We start from the raw sequence: 15,117 nt of genomic DNA, 5'->3' as shown, positions 1-15,117 counted from the left end.
AGAGGCCATCAGACAGAATCTGTTCAAAAGGAAAAAAAAAAAAGGAAAGAAATTTAATCAGCTACAGTAATTACTCCTGAGAGAATACTCTCAAAATTGGAAGTGCAGTGTTTCATAAACAGCCTGCTTAGAATCACTTTTAAAATCAATGCAGTTCATCTTCACATTGTAAAGATCATAAACATACACCTAACTAATTAAAAAGGCAACAGTATCCATTTTATGTGAAAAGATACTGTGTTTTAGAACAAAACTTGTGATAACGCTGACTCAAAATGTGCTGTATTTCAAACAAGTTCGATGGAAGTGAGGAGGGTGTGCTCCGAGACGGGGTGATAGATGACCCGGAAAGCAGCACGAGCAGAGACAATGAGAGCTGTGGTGACGCATCTGAAACATCTGAGCAACAACACACTTCCGTGAAACATAAGATCGGCAAAAAGCAATTCTTGAAATTGCTGCGTTACTTGACATAATGTCATTTTAAACGTGCATGAGTAACTAAATTAATTATTTAAATGGATCTTTGACCACTGCACCTACATCCCTAAAAGTTATATACTGAATGAAGCTGGGAAAATAACTTTTTTTGGCAGGCAACGGGGCTGGGAACAGGGGTGAGCACAGAGCCGTGAGACAATAAAAACGAGTTAGGTAACTGACTGTGTTGTCTAATGTCATGATTTGATGGAAAAAAGACTACACATGGTTAGTCCTTGGCTTGCTGGTGATCCACTGCATGGATCTCAGGTTTCCAGTTTTCAAATTCAAGGACTAGATTTCATGTTATCTAAGACTCTGTGGTTCTAAAATTTTATGTCTCTTGTTTTCTACTATATTCTCTTTTAATGATTCGACAGCATTGGTAAATACAAAGAGAAATGTTATTTTAGAAGCTATTATAAATTTCTTATTCTTTATTGCCATTTAATATGACATGGAAACAGGGCGATTCAAAAACTTCAGCTCTGCTCCACTTAGGAGTTTGATTTTGGACCTCACAAATCCTTGAAATTCCAAATTATATTACCTACGTCTCTATCTTAGAATGCACCGTTTTAGAGACAAAAGGTATATTTAAGAATGTCTCCTTCAGTCCTCTTTTTCCCCACGAGGAACCTGGGCTGCGAGTTCAGTGCTGCTGGTCAGGGACAGGGCTGAGATCCAAGCCCAGCCTTCCCCTTGGTGTTAATTCTGGTGGCGGCCACCGCACCAAGCTCGGGGCACGCCGCTCATTATCACCGTCGCCATGAATCAGATCTCCAAGTCCTCGATCTTTTTTCGAGGTTTTATGCATGAATGTACACAAGTTATGAGCTCTATTAGTACAATTTTCTTGTTATTTTAACGTGATTTCTGACTTCACGCTAGAGGTGAAGTACACAATGACCCATCCATACCTATGTGATTTTGTCCCATGGCAAAACCAACCTAAGCCTTCAGTCATCACTGCACAATTCTCCTACCTCTTCTAAAAAGACGCCCTTTCTAGCCAGATAAGCTGCATTTCTAATCAGCCCCCTCCCTCTCCTCATGGAGCACCTTTCTACGGCAAATCACACGGACTGGACTGGATACGGTGACAACAGATGCAGATCCCAAGCACACCACTTGTGAAATCATCCATGATGCAGAGGTGACCGAGGCAAGCTGGCACAAAGTACCCTTGCTCATACCACCACAGCATTAGTGTTCCACGACTCTCAGGGTACAGACACACACGAGTGCCCGCACACCCCATCACATCAGCACCTGCTCAACTGTATGCACCTTGTTTGGGATTACAGAAACTACCGATCTCTGTAAGCTCGTCTTTGCCTTTTCCAACTCAAATACTATCACTGCGCAGGGTTACACAATGCGAAGCTCACAAACGTGAAAAATAACACTTACCTTCAATCCTCTTCAAAGCTGAAAGGCACATATCCTTCCTTGGAAACTCAAAGGGGTTGTTACAGGTCCGAATGGTGCCACATTCACATTTCCCATTGATTATATTGCAGCCAGAGACAAGGTTTTCATTACATGGTTCAACACCAAGCAGTTGGTCATCATCCCAGTTCTCATCTGTAAAACAATTAAGAACCACATAATGTTGACTTGTTAGCTTCATTCAAAAGCCTGCTGGAAAGCAAAAATGTGCAAGGATGTCAAGATTAACATCCAATTTTGACACTTCCATTTACGAAAGGCAGTTTGGCTACAATTTTCCAAATGAATGAAACCCGACCTCCTAGTAACTGAGAAGGCTGAAATACAGCCACACATGCCGACAAAGTGTGATCAAAAACCACTACACCTCTTATGTGCTATTAAAATAACAACTGAGATTCCTTTAAATTTTTAAATTTTAAACAAAGATTCCTGGATGTTCTGATGTTCAATCAAATTACAGGGGTCACATCTGTCAATCTACAAAGTTATTCACAAAAGACCCACAATCGTTTATTCCATATGGCAGAGACCAGCTTCAGATTTAAAACGGCTCTGCAACTTAATACATTAAGGCAGCTAATAAACATAAAAAATTCAGACACCAGCAAGAGTCAAGAATGGAATACAATGGCGAAGATCCCCTCCAGTGCATATCAACGCAGATGCTAACATCCATTAATAATCACAACCAAAGCCTGAAATGAGAACAAAAATAAGGGCTGCAAATTCTGAGCCTGGGACCAAATCAGTGTCCTGATCACAGAATGAAGAAAACTGTAAGAAGCAGACTATTGAAACCTGAGATTTCATGGGACCCAGATCAAATTAAACAAACATGACAGAACAACAGGCAGACTCAATCCTTAATGATATTCCTCGAGCTGAAACACCTCTTATAGAAAACGAGATTATTTCACTACGAATCTCTGGGACGTTAATGTGGGTTTTTTCCCCCTCTTAACATTATCTTTAATAGATACTTTACCACACCTTAACTGAGTGCTGACTGTTAAATAGTAAACATGTTTCTGATACCATATCTGGAGAGAATTTTGAAAAGTGCTTGAATTTAAGATACCTTAAACCTGCTGCTCAAACAAAGGCAGGTATAAAGCCGTCTTAAGAATGTGTTTTCTAGAAGATGGTGTAAATGAATGGCTATGATTTTTATGGGGCTAACTTTTACTTCTGGTGACATCACTGACTTACTGCATTAGTAAGGCAAAAGACTGTTTTCCCTCAATGAAATAATTTTCTTGCCAAGGGATCTTTGGGGGGATATCATTTACAATATAAAGAGCTTTAGGGTGATTCTTTGAAAAGGGAGAAAAGAAAACCTCTTGTGTTTTAATTTCAGGAGCTCAAGCTCACTTATTTGACCAAAGCCTCAGCTCTTAGTAAAATGAATTTATAAGTTTAAAGAAAAACACAATTTATCTGCCTTAAAATTTGTTTTCCTATTTAGCCTGTATTTATGATGTGTATATAGAATATATACACACACACAAAGGTGCATTCCTATCATCAAGATAACAGTGAGATTACTAAATTACTCTGAAAGGAAAACCAGGTAAGAATATATTAAAACAATTCAACACAGAAAAGTAGATGATAATTTAGTCATCAGTTATAATACATAACAAAACAGCACATGTAAATGATTTCTTATCTCTATATTTAATTGTTGACATGCTATTAGTACTACTGGCCTCATCCAGTTCAGTGAAATTTGCCATGAACGAATAAACTGTATATTTAAATTTGTAACTCAAATATAGTTCAACCCTAGGAACTTACGAACCTGTAAGAAATTCAAGTAACATTTGAACCATTGAAAAACTATTTCTCCACTTTCCCATCATATTCTGAGAAGAAATGTTATTACTGTGTTTATAAATAGGTAGTTAATAATATGTCACCAAATTGAGTGGATGGTGACGCAGATGTTTTTCCCACCATCAACACTCCTTCCCTTCACTGTAAGTGGAACTCCCTGAAGACATTACTCTCCTGAACAAGTACAATATCCTCTATCCGGACTCCTGGCCACTATTCTCATCTTTCTACTACCCCACCATTCCCCTCACTGTCATCAGAATGTTCTTCCTCAAAAAACAAACCTGCTCAGTGGTTCTCTCTTGCCAATAAGAAAAAGTCCCAACTTCTTACTAAATATAACAATAAAACCATAAGGTTCTTCATGATACGGCTTGGACCTACTTCTGTAGACTCATCTTTTATTGATCCCTCACACACGCTCATGCTCTCAGCAGAGATCCTTGCTAAAAACCCTGAATAACTGCTTTGGTGCCTTTGCTCATGAAGTATTATCTACCCAGCAAACCTCCTTCTCGTCTTCTTCCAGTAACTACTATTCATCCTTCAAGACCTAGTTCAAATGTTAGCTCTTTTGAGAAGTCTTCTCCAGCTATGAGCTGCTCCATCCTTCATGTTCCCGCAAACACCTTCATAGACCTCGTCCCCATGGAAATGATTTTTATGTTAAGTCAAACTTCCCCACTAGAAGAGTCCTCACCAGCAGAGCCAGGTCTTATCCAACTTTGAATCCCATACCCCAGGACTTAGGACAGTGTTCAGTAACTGTCTACTTATCTATCTGAGTTTCGTATCATTGGTATGGTCAATGCTGTTGACTATGCTTTTATTTTTAACAGAAAGTGTGTTGTTTAAAAAATATGTGTGTGTATATATGTGTGTGTGTATGTGTATATATATATATATATATATATATATACACATATCTATGTTCCAATATGCCCAATATGTTCCAATATGTCCAAATACACACACACACACACACACACACAATCACAAGGAAAACTTTTTCAATATAAAGAATATGTTTACACAATAAAAATGTTATCTTCAAAGCTTATTATTAAAGCATTAATGAGGCACATATTTTAAAGAAGTGTTTGGAGGTATTTTGGCACTTTTCTCACAAGGAATCATCTATCATTCGTCTCTTTCCCAGTTCAGCTCTAAGACTCCAACCTCTTATCACCTGGCTGGCATCAGAAGCCCTTCCAAGGAGTCCATCTCTGAGCCAATTTGTTTTCACTGCCAGATGCTTTCTCTGCCTCCCCACAGAAGACCGTGTTTCCTGGCTGTGGAATCAGAATTAACAGGCAGCCGCCCTTAATGCTCTCCCTGGCTCCTCACTGTTTTCTGCTTCATTCTCAGAAGCAGCTTCTTGGCAGCAGTGACAGGCTGCACCTGGAGATGCACAGGTAAGCCTGACCATCCCCTTAGGAAACACCATGGCCACTGTGACCAGTCAGGAAGCATCTGACCCTGAAGCTAAAAATGGCTTATATGCTTTTTGTTTTCTTTCTTGAGGAGAACCCTTTCCACTCTATGTCCCTATCCTAGTCAATACTTGGTTTTTTTCTTGGAAAATAGTTCCCTTGGCAACCACTGTGGTATAGGATCAAGTATAACATGCTTCTGAGACAAATGATTTTGTTTTTGTAGTACAGAACATTATGTTTTAAAATCATTTAACAGCCAACCAACAGGGACTGAAAGCAAACATTTAGTGAGGTTTGATTAGAAAAATCAAATCTCAGCCCAATTGTGCTGCTGACAGTAATTGGGAAGTTTGACATTTAAAATCTCCTTTTTCTTAAGTAAATCCATATATACAGTACAAGGGTCAAGGTTCTGATTCTCTAACATAGTTCCTGGTTTCTCCTTGGACTGGTCAGGGGAAAAAAAAAAAAGAGTTAAAAACAGGAGTGCTGCCCTTTAACTATTTATATCCAGCAGTTTTTTTCCTGGTACTCTCCATGTGACAAGATGTAGTCTCTGGGCCTGAAAGGTCAGCACAGTTGAGAAACCTCTGCAGGTATATTTTTAAGTGTGTAACTTCCGCAAGATACCAGATCACAACGTGATGTTCTTTTCTCTAAACATAAAACGAGAGAAATCTGATCATTTCCTCTATGAGTTAAAATCCACGCATGCTCCAATATGTCCAAATATCTGAGTACTACAGTGAGGCGTCAGTTACATCTAACTGCCAACCTGAAATCTCCCCTTGGAGGTTTAGAAGACATCTCGAAACACGATGCTTTTCCCCGAGACCACCACGGTGCTTCAGTCTGTAGCGGCAGAAGTGCTCTGAGCCGCCTTCCCATTTCATCCCACGCGACATTAATAAGATGTGCAATCAAGGGTTGAAAGGTGATAAAATTAATAACTTGTACTGCTTCAACCCAGGGCCTGCTTAAAGGAAATTCACTTTTTATGATGTTTATTATTTTGTTATTAGTGTTTACTTCAGTGCACGTGCATGGTGGTGACGGATGCCATGACTAACTAGCACCGGTTGGTGCCACAGCTTCTTACTAAGAGGCCAGCAGTTTCACCACCACTGCGTTGGTGCCGCCAGTACAAATGTTGACCCACAGGAGAAAACAAGTAACATTTAACATGACTAGGAAATAGTTTTGACCTCGTACTTGGGGTCTCCCAGGGGTCTGTGGCCCCCACTTTGAGAGCTGCTATTCTAAAGAGCATGCCTTGCTGGTGTACCTGGGCCAAGGCAGCCCGGGATCCAGGGCTGAGAGATAACGAAGGACACTGGGTACCTCTTCCCCTACCAGCTATCACTGAACCGTAAAAACGCATGTTTCTTTCATGTGATTTCGCTAATACATAACGGGTAAATAGGAAAATAATGTCACTATAATGCAGAAGTTGTGCTGGTTCATTCATGATTTTTTTCCCAGCAAATTAACATTATGAAAAAAAAAAAAAAGATCAGGAGCAAGTTTCCACAACTAAAGAAAAAGTCTTAGCAATAAATGAACACCTTAAGCAAAGGCTGATCATCTTGTTTAAATTGCTTCCTTTAGTGCAAGAAATGCACAGCTCTAGTGGCTGAAGCTTCCACTGCCTTCAACTATCCTGGGAATTTGTGAGTACAAATGAGAAAGCTAGAGGCGTTTCCCTGTATTTAAAAATCATGATGAAGAAACTCCCCCTGGGTCTTATGTTTAATTCAGATGAAATTGGTCTTCATTAAAAGAGAATGTCTTCAGGCCCTATGCCCTGAAGGAAGCGGCACGAGCTCAGGAGTGGCGAAGGCCACAGACGACGGGGTGCCCAGGCTCCAGGTGCGAATGTCCCGTGCGGCTTACCTGTGTCAGTCTTTTTATTTGGATTCTCATCCTCTGCGTACACAGTTCCATAGGTTCTGAGTGACCTGCCCCTAACCCTATTTTTATTAACAGCTCTTGTATATTTTTAGTGTAGTAAACTATTTTGGTTTTTGGTTTAAGAGCACACATGTGGTCCCGAAGCAAAAACACCTGTCCTTCCAACAGTCGTATTCAGTGCTACCCTGGCCTTGGTCTTTCTGCTCCACAAAGCATCTCCCAACATTCTTGATAATGCCTGAAACTTTTTCCTTCCATATGTGGCATGAAAGGTTTTAAACGCAAAGTCTAGTTAGGAGTTTCGACCCTGAGGGTAGGAAAGAGGGAATGAGGAAAAGGGTGTGAAGGAAGAGCAATCTTGCAAGATGTACAAAGGCAGGCCCAGATCAGGGACACAGCAGCTCCAGGGGACCCGCCCTGCTGTGTGCCCAGGGGCTTTAGGAACCAGTGCCTGACTGGTCACGGATTCCACCTCTCTGCCCTTCACAATATCTTTCCATCTGCTTGCTGGTATCTCAAATTCCACTATCATGGGATAAAATGTTTCGGGTATGACTGTACTCACTGGACAAAGTACTGTGTTGATCTGAAATATGACTTCCTGAAGGCAGAAGGCATTTGTAGACTCAGAGCCTTCCCTTTCCTACCTGGTAAATGCCTAGGTTAACCGAGTTTACACCCAACCAAGATACCGCGGTGCCTCATTATGTGGTCATCCACTTAAAAGAAATATGCTATAGCAGATATTAAAAAGAAAAAAATGCACGATATACACTGAGATGCTCACAGTAATGGAATTCTGTTGGCAGAGGAGAGGGTTCTGGGAATACAGATGAAACTGATTCTACAGCTGTTCACATATCCATGTGGCTATAGTAAGATGCAAACAGCTAAGAGTGGCATCTCCTCCATGCCAGCCTAGATGCTCCAGTGTCATGTAAACGTGCTGCTCGGAACTCCCCCAGTTCCTGGCTGGCTGTTGTCAGCCATTCAGTTCTGCTCAAGGAGGAACCGAATCTGCTGAGCTTTCATTCTCTCTACTCCAACCTTCAGGCGGATGTTCTGAAAGCCGGCGCTTCCGTTTCCCTCTCCCTCCAGTGCTATAATTCGTGCAAAGCAAGAAGGGCGGAATTATGGTTATCAGAAATGGGTCGTGTCACAAAAATCTGTTTTATAGGCACTGCCACAAAGTGAAACTGTTAGGCATATGCAGCGATACACCAGAATGGTCAAACCCTGAAAACAATGGCAATATTAAAATGTGCACATCAGCACAGCAAGAACTGAGCAAGGTGCTGAGGCTTCAAGGTAGGTGTCAGGAAAAAGGAGTTTGCAGTACTATTTCCCCCATGCTAATCAAAATCATACCAAGTATGTGAATGAGATGTTTCTAGGAATCCTGAAACAGAGGAAAAGGTTAAGTAAGAGAAGGATAATTTCCTATTTGATAGCAGGAAGTTAGTGGGGGAACAGAAGGGTGCTTGAGAAGACAAGCCGTGTCTCCAAAAGCAAGGAATTTATGCAACAAGAAGATGCAGAGAGACGGGGACCACAGAAACCGGCTCTCCCACTTCACAGTTCTGCCTGCATTAGGATCGATCTATCTGTCTGTCTGTCTGTCTTACATTGCGTAGTTAAGACAGCTCCGAAGTAGGTAGGTGGTGGAGAGGGCCCCGGCCCAGAAGACCACAACCAAAACTCTGTTATTATTAATAGTTCACAGAGCGACCTTGAACAAGGCATTTGGTCCTCTAGGTTCCAATTTTTTCATTACTGAAACGGAGGAGGAATGGATAACCCATGAGGTCCCTTTAGACTTTATCCTCATGTTTCCTCAATTCTGGCATCTGTTCAAACTGTACAATGCTAACCATTTACTGGGCACAGTGTGATAGAATCACATGCTTATGGTATTTGATTGACAGTTACCAGACTGCTCATGTAAATTGTTCCTGAGCTACAATTACTCTGACTGTACCCTCTGGTTACATTTCCTCTGCTTTCAGAGTGGATCCCAACATTTTTTTAAGGAAAATCTCAGGCTTCCTCCCCTGGCCCATGTTTTCACAGTGCTGGACTGGCCTTCTATTCAGGCACATGTCATTATTAAGCAACAGTCTTCTCTGAGCTTGAATGTCCATTAAAACATGTAACTCCATGTTTAACCAGCTTCCAAGATTACTGTTTCTTAGTTATCAAATGCACTGCTGCTCAAAAATTATCATAGTTGAGGGGAAAATTATCTTGGAGAAGTGCCTAATGGTTACACATTTCCTCTCTTCATCTAGATATTCTAAAAGCCATCCTTGAATTAAGCCAGGTGATTATACCTCAATCATGGAGTTTTATCCTCCTATAGAAGTGTAAATAACACCTTTAGTGTAAATCACACCCAGGGAGGGGTGTTATAAGAAGAGCCCTATCAAACTTCTTTAAGGATATGGAGCTGGGAAGCAACCGTCTATAAAATAAAGTCCAACATCTGGCCATTCAAGTCTTTGGCATGGACAACAAAGCCTGTTTAGATTTGATCCCAACCCACTTCTTCAGCCTCATCTCTTCCACTCCTTCCCCTTATTCCAGTCATACTTAATGACGATGTGGCTCTCTGCACGAGCTGCTCTCTCTGCCTAGAAAGCTTCTCTTTACCTGCTTTGAAAACGCCTATTCAGTCTTTAATACTGTCTAGGTTTCATCCACTCTACAGGGACTGAATTAAGTATTATCTCCTCCGTAGAATTTCTATTGTATATCTATTAAAATTAGTTCCCTTATGGCAGCATAATGAAATGGCCCATCTAATCTCCTCCACCAGCAAGTGGGTTCTTCAAAGCCAGAGAAATAGTTTGACTTCTTTTTGTCACTGGGCTTAGCAAATAGTAGCTTAAGAAAATAAATGCCTGCGAAAGGAATGACCAGGGATATGGGGTTGGAGGATAGAGGATGCATTTATACAAAGCAATCGGAATCTTTAAGTGTCAAATTTTTTCTGGAAAGTGAGTTTGGTGGAAGGGGAATAAGGTCACTTATTCAGAAATCACAGAAAAATCTTTGGATCTCAGTGTTCCTACTTGTGAAAATTAACACAAACTCCAGTTTTCTTTCAACCTCAACACTGTATTAACCAACACTTCAACATATCCATAAATATTTATGACATGTCAGATAAGTAAATATTATATTTCTCAACCATGTTAGATAAATAACTTAAATAATAAACTCTATTCTATCCCTTTCTATAATAACACCTTCATCTATGGTGACCGTAATTAGATAACGTGACACAAGCTAATGCTTCTTGCCAGAAAAATACTTGAAGATATGATGACTGCTCAGTGCCATTTTATAAATATTAATGTGTGCTCTAACCTGAAATCTTCTAGTCAAACATCCAGGAGCAAAACAGAAGACTAGCTATGAGAATGCCTTTTTTTTTAGGTTGCACTCATCCCAAAGTATGAACCACTACAGTAAAAAGAATATGACCCGAACTTCAAACAACAAAATGAACATGTTGGTCTGAAAATAAGCACTTGGAAGGATACAAATTTTTCATTATAGTAGCTGAACAGTTAACACAGATAATGAAGCACATTTCACCTCCCCCCGCCCCTGACAAAAGACAAATCTTCTGATAACTCACATTTAATGAGCCACATTATGCGCCAGAAATTACACAATACTAGGTGCTTTCCACAGATTCACACATTTCGCTGAGGAGAAGCTAAGCAGCCTAACTGCATTCTGTAGAGACTATCATCAAGCAGGCAGCAGGAGGAACTGAACAAACAGGGAAGTGAGGTAGTCAAAGCGTTGGGCAAAACTTCAAGTTCAAGTGAGTCCAAAGGACTTAAGCATCAGGGAAAAGGAAGGAAGGAACACCGCCATTCCCCATCTCAATGTGGTGAAGGCCATCTCAAGCGGATGTGGCCTGGAGACCCACTACTGATGGCCATTACCACAGGGGCAGACAGAGGCCTCTCGGTGACACCTGAGCTAAGACAAATGGAGTTGCAAGGGCACATTGGGAAACATCAGAAGAACAGAAAAATCCAACAATATAAATATAATCTCAAGTATTCTATCATCCAGGAAGCAAGGGTTTCTTTGTTAAGGCAACATTGCCTTCACCTCAGTACTCCTGAGGGGCAAATAATGATTTTTAAAAAGGCATAACTCTCTGTAAGTAGCATTAAGGAATCTTTTTCAGGATAATAATTTTGTAAAATCAGTTAGCAGTTGTTTTGTAAGGAATGCTTTCACAAATCAACTTGACCACTGCTGTGAACTTTACCTTAATAATTCATCTGAATTCTTCAAAGTAAACCAAGTGGAAGATGATAAGAAGCCAAAGAGGGATCAAGTTTAAATTCCAACAATTATATTCCTAGCTTCTCCTTATCACTAACTCGTCCTGTTCTATAAAGAAACATCATCCCTAAATATCATGCCTAAAAACCCAAACCTTTAAATTCTTCTGTGAAGTACATGTAATCTCTGTTTGATCTTATTTATTACTACGCATTCCATGAACCTCCAGCTGTCTGGTCCCGGCAACAAAGCACCATTTGCCAGCAATACTCAACGAACGCTTTTTAACGTGTACAGTTTACCATTTCCACAGCTAACAATTTCATCACAAGTGAAAGTCTGATGTATACGTCCAGATATTTTTTTTTCCTAAAGCATCATTAAAATTCTCATTGCTACTATACGTTTATGCAGGAAGCAGTGTTATGAATTAGAAATGAAAATTAGGGAGGCAACTGTGGTCTATTAAGAAACCTCATGCCACACAGGGCTTGTTATACATTCATTGTAAAGGCATCAAGTCCTTGAAATTCATCCTAGAACTCTCCACCTAGAAGTAAATATACATCAGGGGACAATGAAAAGCAGGACTCTTGCCTCAGGGTATGTCAAGAAATGAATATTAATATCTTGGGAGGACTGATTTACACAGCAATGATTTAATCCATAAGATTTGTATGAAATAGACCACACAAGTAAATATAATGAGATCATAAAAAGATTAAGAAACCTTAAGAACATGCTTGAAAAATACATTTGCACATTTCTCACAAAACTGGGGTTTCCTTCGTGTAGTGATGGAGCCTCTATGCCTAACAGGCACTCAGGCCTGAGTCACTGCGCACTCAGTTTGGGTATATCTGTTATGACAACAGTATCAACACTATCTAAAGATCTTTAATGGCTCCCGCCTGCCTATAGGATCAAGTCCGACCCTCCACACTGGTAAATGAGGAAGCCCCAGCTCACTTTCCAGTTATGTCCCACTGCACAGCCAGCACCTCTTCCCTTCTAGGTCATGAAGCCTCAGGGTCATGGTCACACTGTCCCCTCCACCTGGAATGCCCTCACCCAGGTATGTGCGCGGTTCACTCCCATACTCCTTCCAGTGTCTGATCAAACGCAACTCTGCAAGACTTTCTGTGACCACTCTATTTAAACTGCAAACCAAACACCTGTCCCTCCAGGTTGGTAGGGATTTTCATGTATTGTTCATGCTACATCCTTCTGCACCGGAACAGGGCCTCGCACACAGTAGGTCCTCCATAAATACTGACTCAATCAAGTCCTTGAGTACATGGTGCATTTTCACTTCAACAGGCCTTTGCCAATTCCACTTCCTCTTGGAAGGAAGGATCTTTCTTCTCTGTTTACTGGAAATCTGCTACCATCTTACTGTGCCCGGCTTAAATGTCTTCTCAAAGACGTTTACTTGATTTTCTGCCACCCACAACACTTCACGTATCTCAAGGCATTGCATGGTTCATTTGCAGCAGAATTCTGAGCTTTTTGAGGAGCAGAAACGGTGCCTTCCCCATTTCTACAGCCACTGCACGCTGAACCAAGTTGATGGCACACGGCGGGTCCCCATCCCCACTTGCTGAATGGGAAAAATGAATGGTAAACTGAAGTAGGTGACCACTCTATGAGGAGACATTCTCTATTAATAACATCATGTGGGGCAAAACCCAGCAGCTTTAAAGACATTCTGTGGGTATCTAAGATTCAGGTTTGCTTAAGCGCGTCAACACTTATACATTTCTATTTAGTATCTTTTTGGAATGTTTGAGATGCAAATAAATAAACTGTATAGTAATTTGTGCCCCAAGGACTCAGGAAACAGGGACCTTTGGGTATTTTAAAACACCATGGTATCAAAGTTAAAGAACGTTGATATATTTCTACATTTCAAATTAGACTACACGCACGCATATACATACACACATAGAGAATAACTATTTGCATCCAAAAAGAAACATAAATAAAAACCATGTGATCGCCCAGTCCTTTTTCCACACGCTACAGCAATATGTATTCCCATATGCAGTTAGGTAGGTGGGTTTTTTAAGATCAGGATTCTGCAATGTTATTCTACTTAAAGTTAGTCTTATAGTGTAAAAGAGATCATCAGAAAACTGTTCGAATGATACAACTCACAATTTGTGGAACTATACCTACCTTAACTCCTACTTAAAAGGTTAAAAATTGTCTATTTTATTAGGTTCAATACATGTTTTCAAGAACGAATGGTTTTTTATGATATGAAAGGAAATACCAAATGTAGACAATTCCCAAAGGATGCTCTGATCAAATCCACATCGCATTTAACTAACAATAAGGACAATCGATTTTTCAAAGGATTGGAACATACAGGGATATGTAGCTTTAAACTTACATGCAAGTACTTCATGTGTTCTTTAACATTTCAGTTGTTTTAAACATCCAAATTTATAGAAGATCAGTAGGCTCTCAGGGCAGACCATAAGACACACACCTTGAGTAGTGAGCCACTGGCCAGCTTATCTGCTGCACTGCCTGCAGTATCCCACTGGGTCTCACCTGGTGGCTTTTGGTATCAATTAGGTGGAAGAAGGGGTACCACAGACCCTGCTTTGCAGGTCCAATGAATGAGGCTAATAACCAAGGCATTTCTGCCTAGTACTAAGGCTGCCACTCCTAGGGCTTTGTACAATGTCATGTGAGAAAAGAGGAAAGGAGATTAGCACCCTCGCTTCAGAGAGGATGTGGCATGACATTTAATTACCCTTCAAGACAACCCTGGGAAGTCAACTGACTCAGCATAGAGCGATCCTAGCTGCAGACGAAACCCAATCCCTCAGGTATGGCAGCAGTTAGGATTTCTCTCTTCAACAGGTGTTTCAGAAACATTCTGCCACCTATAGTTTTGGTTCCTTTCCCGTAAGCACGGAAGTAAATTTTAAACACCCCCCACGAAAAGCTGGTTTGCCTTCCTGGCAAACCTCATGTGCAGTTTGGCAACAGTACAACCTGCTTGTGGCTTCACAAGGATTTGGGTGAGGCGGCTCCAAGCTTTCGCTCCTGCATCCTGGTTCTCAGGCAGGCTGTGAGTGGGAGGAAGCTGAAGACACAAGGTTCCCTTCTCCTGGAGATGGGCAAGGAGCTGAGGGGGACATCATCCCCCGGAGGCTCCGCCTAATGGTTTTTGAAAATTTCTTTGAGGGGGGTACATAACCTGAGCATGATCCAGGGGGTCCATCACTGACAGAAACAGTAAAGGACAAACAAGTGTCCATCAGCCTTGCCCTGAATTTGCAGCGACCCCCTTCACTAACCCTGTCTCGCCACGACTCTCTTACCAAAGGTGAGCATGTTCAAAGCAATGGGGTCTCACACTGGGGTGGGAGTTTCTTTAGAACTATCTTTCCCAGCTTCTGTCTTTCCCACCTTCTGACATATTTGGTTTCTCAAGTGACAGATGGGTCACCTGCACAGTGGCTGGACATTCCTTCTTCCATCCACCACCTTCCCCTTCCTTACCGCCTGTAACAGTTTCCTCCTCACCCCAGCTGCTCTGGCATCTCACCCCCTGGGGCTCAGCCCTGCCAGAGGCCTCCATCCATGAAACTGCCTGTTCACAGGGTGCTGCCCCAGGGCGCTGCCTGCCTGTTCTCCCATGTTGTGGAAGTCAGCGGGGCCTACTTGGGGG

The 15,117-nt window shown here is 41.3% G+C and overlaps 1 protein-coding gene across 4 annotated transcripts in view; it reads right to left on the bottom strand.

The window, feature by feature from the left end:
- Nucleotides 1-15,117, bottom strand: part of CRIM1 (cysteine rich transmembrane BMP regulator 1) — a 187,734-nt gene that overhangs the window by 148,242 nt on the left and 24,375 nt on the right. For all 4 annotated transcript variants that reach the window (XM_019647786.1, XM_019647789.1, XM_019647787.1 and 1 more), the window contains exon 2: nt 1,894-2,067. In XM_019647786.1, the coding sequence (XP_019503331.1) occupies nt 1,894-2,067 (174 nt within the window). The remainder of the gene's footprint in view (nt 1-1,893; nt 2,068-15,117) is intronic.

The sequence above is a fragment of the Hipposideros armiger genome, unplaced genomic scaffold (assembly GCF_001890085.2).
Source record: "Hipposideros armiger isolate ML-2016 unplaced genomic scaffold, ASM189008v1 scaffold_116, whole genome shotgun sequence".
Classification (NCBI taxonomy): domain Eukaryota; kingdom Metazoa; phylum Chordata; class Mammalia; order Chiroptera; family Hipposideridae; genus Hipposideros; species Hipposideros armiger.
This window is presented reverse-complemented; position numbering and strand designations above follow the sequence as displayed.